Source organism: Protobothrops mucrosquamatus, unplaced genomic scaffold (assembly GCF_001527695.2).
Source record: "Protobothrops mucrosquamatus isolate PMUCROS unplaced genomic scaffold, P.Mucros_1.0 scaffold7721, whole genome shotgun sequence".
NCBI lineage: Eukaryota > Metazoa > Chordata > Lepidosauria > Squamata > Viperidae > Protobothrops > Protobothrops mucrosquamatus.
The window spans coordinates 9,983-17,442 of record NW_015393520.1 but is presented as its reverse complement, the minus strand read 5'-3'; the positions used below and the strand labels follow the sequence as shown (position 1 = coordinate 17,442).

Genomic DNA, 7,460 nt, shown 5'->3' with positions numbered 1-7,460 from the left:
CTTCTCATCCAAGAAGCTTCTTCATCTCTGACTAGATGGTGGGGAATGGACAGATTTATATTCCTTGCAGACAGCTGATCATTTGCACTCTTAGAGAGTTGTTGAGGCCATTTGGAGGTTTACCTATGTTATTGGTATAATTATTTTCAAGACTTTATTATCCATAACAAGCTGATTTTTTTTAGCAGATGCATACCTTGTGTATATTGAACTGTTCACTATGAGCCTTCAAAATGTTCTTAAGACAAAGATTAGACTTCAGTTAATTTTTGAAGATACTAAAAATGTATGGTTTTGCTTTTATAAGCAGAAACCATTAGCTAGTTCCTGTAAAAGTAAGACCTTCTTCATAATATATTGATCACATTGATTTATGTGTCAATATAACTCCTGTATGGCTATGTCTTCATATGGGCATGTATATAGAGAATTATAGAGAGATGATCCCTCTACTCCAAACCTAAGATTAAATAAACCCTTTAAAGCACTCCTGAAGAACTTTTTAAAAAAACTACTTTAGTGGAGGTTCAGTGATAAGCCTCCTCAATCTCACCACGGAGGATGGAAACTATTTTTCAGCACATTTGGCCGCTGTCCACTGGAAGAAAGCTGATTGGAATGAATTGCATGATAGGTCTCCGCTTATTATGGTGTGAAACGAGCGAAGAAACAAACCCACATCCCGAAATCTAAACAAAGTACTGTAATTTAAAACTGGTGAAAATCTCCACCACGTTAACTACTAAGCTTAAGGATCACATTGCTAGAGCTGAGAAGCGAAAAATTGTCCGATACTACAGGGAACTTCTCAGAGACGGAGGACTACATTATTTGTGCTCATGCACAAATGCGCATGAATGTATGACCTTTTAAGGGGTTGCCACAAAGAAGAGGGAGTCAAGCTATTCTCCAAGGCACCTGGAGGCAGGACAAGAAGCAACGGGTGGAAACTAATCAAGGAGAGAAGCAACTTAGAACTAAGGAGAAACTTCCTGACAGTGAGAACAATTAACCAGTGGAACAACCTGCCTCCAGAAGTGGTGAATACTCCAACACTGGAAGTTTTTAAGAAGAGACTGGACAGCCATTTGTCTGAAATGGTATAGGGTTTCCTGCCTGAGCAGGGGGTTGGACTAGATGACCTTCAAGGTCCCTTCCAACTTTACTATTATTATTATTATTATTATTATTATTATTATTATTATTATTATTATTATTATTATTATTATTATTATTTTGGAACATTCTCATAATGCAGCTTCCAACCAGGAAATTCAAGGCCTCACGACCATAGGCTCCCGGGAAGCAGTCAAAGTAAGGAAACCTTGCCAAAACAGGATCACCAGCAGCTCGGATCCCGCTTGTGGCGCTGAGAAGGTTGGGGTTCATCCCGTTTACGCCTCCCGGGTGAAGGCTGGGAGACCTTAAGCGGAGTCTCGAGGCGCTGGACCCAGGAGTCTGAAGGATGAAAGGCCTGCGGGCGCCTGCTGAAGCAGCAGACCAAACCGAGGCAAGCCAAAAATGAGAACGCCCGTGGAGAACGGGGGCTCCGGAGGCCGATCTTACCCAGTCGAAGTCGCAGGAGTTCCCGTCCTCCCGCTGGCTGGGCAGTCCGTGGCATAGCGGGGGCACCTTCCGCACCAACAAGAAGGCTGCCGAAAGGAGAAGGGAGAGCGGGTAATAAGGCTGCGCCAGCCAGCGGCAAAGTCCAGGCACCGAATAGAACAAGGCTAGCAAAGGGGCCAAAACCGCCATCTTCACCTACACTGACCGAGATCGGGCGCAAGACGGCCTCCCGCCCACCCCGAGTCCGGTTCTTTGCTTTTGATTGAGCGGTGGCTGACAACGTCGATCAAAGAAAAGGCGGGGGCTCCGTGGACAATACTGTGCCCTTATTGGCTGGCAGAATGTCACACTAAAATTCTTCAGGACGGCAACCAAGGCATTGCCTTCGCTCTGACGTTTAGTTTTTTGACGTAATTCCGCTGTTTAAAAGTGTGTCAATTCTGCTAAAGTAACCTATCATATCACAGTCGAGTTCCAGGTAAGTTAGCCAATCGTATGCAGAGGAGGGGTCACCGCCTTCCAATGACGCCGAAGCAAACGTAGACAAGCGCCGGATGCGAAGCCAATAGGAGGAGACTGCGCAAAGCACGCCGGGATGATGGAGAATTTTTCTACTCTCTTCGGAGGGACAGAACCTCCTCCGTCTACAACAGCTGCCGCGCTAGGCTTTGGCCCAGGGAAACCAGGAGGACCCGGTACTGGACAGCCGCCTGTACCAACGGTCACTCCCGTCGGAGAAGAGACGGCACGCAAAGCTGCGGCAGCCAGCGGTCCTTTTTACCTAATGCGCGAGTTACCAGGTAGTGGCTCGTAAGGGGCGGGCTTCAGGAGCTCCGTAACCAACCGCCTCCTAGAGGCGGGCGTTGCTTTCCTGATCAGTGCTGCTTGACGGATTTTGTACGTCACGGGGGGAATGTGCCAATAGAACGGCTCGCTGCAGCTGATGGGCAGTTGCTCCGCCTTTGCGGGAACTCGGGCCCAGCCGTTGTAGAAGCTGACTGCTGGGCTTGAAGAGCCGTGGGTGGTAACTCGCGCGACTGGCAGTTGCTCGGGCCACTGAATGAGCCGGGATGGCCTCGTATGCGCGTACTTGGCGCCCTCAAGTTAAAAGCCTTCGAAGTTGCTTGTGGAAACCGTGGTTGGGAGAGTTTTGTGCCATTTGTGCGAGAGTAAAACGGGCGTGCGCCCGCTTGGTTCCATCCGCAGCTGTTGCTTCTTTTAGACCAGTGTTTCTCAACCTTGACCATTTTAAGGCATGTGGACTTCAACTCCCAGAATTCCACAGCCAGCATTGCTGGCTGTGGAATTCTGGGAGTTGAAGTCCACATGCCTTAAAATGGTCAAGGTTGAGAAACACTGATTTAGACTCTTTAGGCTGCAGGCGCTGCGGGTCCCTTCAAGAATCCTCCTTAACAATTGAGAGCTCTCTGCCCTTCTCTGAAAAGTTGTACAACCCACCTTAAGTAATGTGCCTAGTAGCCATGTTCATGAAATTTCTATCACTAAAAGCAAACGTGCATCGGGTTGTAAAGTTAATCATTTTCTCCGGATGCATCAATGTATGTTAAGCAGGACTATTTTATCTTTTGGAAAGCTGTGCAGGGAGAAGCAAGCTTCGTTGTCCCAGGGCTGTGAGGAGACTTCTTTATAGTGAACTTGGCTTTAAAAGTTCCCTGGTCGTCATCCACCCATTTTTAACTCCTGTATTTGGGTCATAATTGCTAGCTGGATTAGAGCGCCTCTCTGTCGTGGTCACTTATTTAAGTGGCTACCTCAGTGACCTTTTGCAAATATGGTAATTTTTTTTCCCCAACCAAATTTTGTGTGCCTGACAACAATGCATGCCAGAGTGAGGTTAAAACTGGTCTTGCTGCACAGGAGAACTTAGTCTAAATGAGATGGTAGCCTCTAGAGCAGTGGTTCTCAACCTTTTTAACGCCGCGACCCCCAACCGGTCGTAAGTCGAGGACTAAACCGGTCGTAAGTCGAGGACTACCCAACCGGTCGTAAGTCGAGGACTTTCCCTGCCCGGGAGCGCCGCGCATGCGTGGTTCCACCCCCTGCGCTGGCCGAGGCGTAGCTGGCAAGCGGCAGAGACGGAGCAGGCCGACCACCAGCTGGCCCAGCCCAAGGGAGGTAAGGCACCCGCCGGAAAAGGGGAAAAAAATGGCGGACAGCCTTGCTTGGCGACCCCCGTGAAATGGTCGATCGACCCCAAATGGGGTCGCGACCCATAGGTTGAGAACCGCTGCTCTAGAGATCCTCACAGTATCTCTCCCTCTTTCAGTCTCATTCGTACTCACTTAGAAACCATTTTGCTTCCAATTTAAGGAAGGGTAACTAAATGAGAGGGTGTATATTTTACTTGGTTTTGTAGCTTTAATGTTTTCTTTTTATGGATTATAATGGGTCAAACAATCTTATGGATAAGACCACACTATAAATATTTTAAATAATTCCATTCTCACTGCTAGTATTTCAGGTCACATAAAATAGGACTTGTATCATGGTCATCTACAGAAAGGATCTGGTTTCAAAATCAGCTTCTACCAAACTTTGAGGGTTTCTTAAAACATTTTTATCTGCGCTGTTAATTTAGGCAAAACACTCAGTAACATTGTTACCTTACAATGTTGTTCCATTTCTTGCCAGGTACCACAGAACTAACAGGAAGCACAAATTTGATCACCCACTACAACTTAGAGCATGCCTACAATAAATTCTGTGGCAAAAAGGTGAAAGAGAAACTCAGCAATTTTCTGCCTGACCTGCCAGGAATGATCGATTTGCCAGGCTCACACGACAACAGCAGCTTGCGTTCTTTAATTGAAAAACCTCCCATCTGCGGTAGCTCATTCAACCCTATCACTGGGACCATGCTAACAGGGTTTCGTCTCCATGCTGGCCCGGTGAGTTCGTGCTTTGGGTGAAAGACAGGTTGTCCTAATGAAGGTTTTTAACTGGTATAAACAAAATGCACAGTGATGCCTCAAATGAAAAAGAAACTTGCCAGACTGGCAACTAAGAATATTACAGGTTTGTAGGTTAAGGTTTGACAATTATCAATTTAGAATCTGAAAATTAATTCACCTCTAAATATATTCATTATGAGTCATATGACAGTGGACACTTTTGGGGAATTACATTGCAATCTAGATCAGTGGTTCTCAACCTTTTTAATGCCGCGACCCCAACCGGTCGTAAGTCGAGGACTAAACCGGTCGTAAGTCGAGGACTAAACCGGTCGTAAGTCGAGGACTACCCAACCGGTCGTAAGTCGAGGACTTTCCCTGCCCGGGGGCTCCGCGCATGCGTGGTTCCGCCCCCTGTGCCGGCCGAGGCGTAGCTGGCAAGCGGCAGAGATGGAGCAGGCCGACCACCAGCTGGCCCAGCCCAAGGGAGGTAAGGCACCCGCCAGAAAAGGGGGGAAAAAATGGCAGAGAAAAAAAATGGCGGACAGCCTTGCTTGGCGACCCCCGTGAAATGGTTGATCGACCCCAAATGGGGTCCCGACCCACAGGTTGAGAACCACTGATCTAGATGAAAATAGATAATTTAAATGACAGAAAGAGATTAGAGTGCAAAACTCTTGAATAATTCAATTTGTCTACTTTATGAGACATTGACCATAAAGGAATTCAGGGTGTTTTGGGCAGCATGGATGCTATATTATAGATATGTTGCTAGCCCCCAGAATCAAGTGGATTGGAGTTTTCTAGAATATGGTATATAGCATGTGACTATTGATTATGGTACTGACTAGGAATGAGGAAGCTTGAGTTCTTCTTCTACTCTAGGTATGGAAGCAAACTGGATCATTTGGGACCAGTCAGTCTTAGGAAAAAGGCAACCATAATTAATGTCTGAAAATGTTGCCAGAAAATATATATAGAATATCTGTGTACATGCCAGGAATAAAGACTGACTTAAAGGCAACCAGTGTCCGCTCTCCCAAAGAATAACGGGGGTTATATCTTCTCTGTCAAAACAGACTTAAGTAGGGTTGAAAATAATAAGTTCCAGGCAAAGGACAAAAGAGATTATCCTTACAAAAGGATTTCTTGAAGCTTTCTTTCACCTGTTGCAAAGTTGGTATCAAGTGAAAATTCCTAGCTGAACTCCAGAGAAAACTTATATTTATAGAATTTATATATATGGTATTTATATTTCATATTTCTAAACCATACAGCTCCCTCAAAGAGAGTCTCAGCATATGATATATTGAGCCACCAAGTTTGCACAGTACAGTGAAATAGGAACCACCATGGCTATATTAGCACAACATGTCTAGTTCTGGTTCACAACAGAAGCAATAGAAAATGATAAATACTTGTTAAAATTGTCATCTCAAACAACCAGCAAATTTTTGTTGATATTTTTGTCATAGCTATTGGATTGGCCAAAAATAGGCAATAGTAATTTTCTGTGGTAAGTATTCCTAAGAGTTATGAGAGATCTGATCATAAGAGGAACCTCTGTCTGCATTTCATGTATTTATTCATTAAATTTATATCCTGATTTTCTCTATCCTCAGAACAATCTGAGAAATTTGGGCTGAGTATTAGTCTAAGGTCACCCAAGTAAATTTCTCTAGCTAAGGGTGAAAGTTTTCATCAGAGTCTTCCTCGCTCTAGTCCAACATTTTAATCGTTATACTGTGCTGGTTCTTGTTTTGAAGCCAGAAGGCTTTTCAGTGCTGCATTTGTAAAGTTGGAAGCTGGAAGCAATGAAACTCTAGATTAGGAATAATTTTGCTTTAGCACAGAAATCCTTAATTTGCAATAGACACAAACAAACTTTAAGTGAACATAGAGGTGGTCCTTGCTTAATGACCACTCCTTCAGCAACAGTCCAATTTATGATGGTGCTGAAGGAGTGCTATTTACAACTGGTCCTCATACTTATCCTTACAGTGTCCAGCCAGCCATAGCCCCTAGCTCACAATTATGACATCAGAACAGGATTCCCATTTGCAACCTTCACTGCCAGCTTCCAACAAGCAAAGTCAATAGGGAAGCTAGCAGGAGGTTGCAAATGGCAACCGTGCGACGTTGCACTTAATGACAGCAATCGGAAGTGCCAGAACTGTTGTCACTAAGCAGCAGAGTCACATAAGGTCATGTTTTACAAACAGGTCGCTTAGCAACGGAAATTCTGGTCCCAATTTACCATCTTGAAGTGAGAATTAACTGTAGTAGTAATTTTTCTGATGGAAATTTTGATCAGCTTGCAAAAAAAAAAAAAAAAGTAGAGCCATAAGTCTATTCTATATGTTTTCTTCAATGGTACTTGGGAAGTTACGTATTGACATGCCTTTCTGTTTCTGTTACACCAGTTACCAGAACAATGTCGCTTAATGCACATCCAGCCACCTAAGAAAAAAAATAAACATAAACATAAGCAGAGCCGGACGCAAGACCCCGTCCCCCCAGGTGAGAAGTCTATTTCTTAGGACAGTGATGGTGAACCTTTTAGAGACCGAGTGCAACTGCAACCCAAAACCCACTTATTTATCGCCGGGTACCAGGTGGGCATGGCTCACTGGGTGGGCCTGGCTATGGTGGTCATGGCAGACTGGGTGGGTGTGGTGAATGTGGGCATGATCACCTCGATGTGGCTCGGGAGGGACGCCTGTGGGGGCCGGGTAGGGTTGGGGGAGATCCAGGAGGTCTCTGGCAGGTGGGGCGGTGGGCAAGAGGCTCGTCCTGCGGGGTGAGGTGAGGCAAGGTGAGGCAGGGCAGTGGTGTCATTGTCACAGGGTAAGGTGAGGCAGGGGCCGGGCCATTGGCCCCTGCACACACAGGCCAGCGAGCGCATGGATGCTGAGATGCATCTGGCCACGTGGGACCTCGGCGAGTTAGCAGGCGGCTGGTTGAAGAGGGACGGTTGCCATC

The 7,460-nt window shown here is 45.8% G+C and overlaps 1 protein-coding gene across 1 annotated transcript in view; it reads left to right on the top strand.

Moving 5' to 3' along the window:
• The first annotated feature begins 2,140 nt into the window (after window positions 1–2,140).
• The window catches only part of MED19 (mediator complex subunit 19), an 8,626-nt gene continuing 3,306 nt past the window's right edge, over window positions 2,141–7,460 (top strand). Inside the window, exons 1-3 of the mRNA XM_015829938.1 lie at window positions 2,141–2,366; window positions 4,219–4,475; window positions 6,902–6,998. Coding sequence (XP_015685424.1) covers window positions 2,162–2,366; window positions 4,219–4,475; window positions 6,902–6,998 — 559 coding nt within the window. The 5' untranslated portion in view covers window positions 2,141–2,161. The remainder of the gene's footprint in view (window positions 2,367–4,218; window positions 4,476–6,901; window positions 6,999–7,460) is intronic.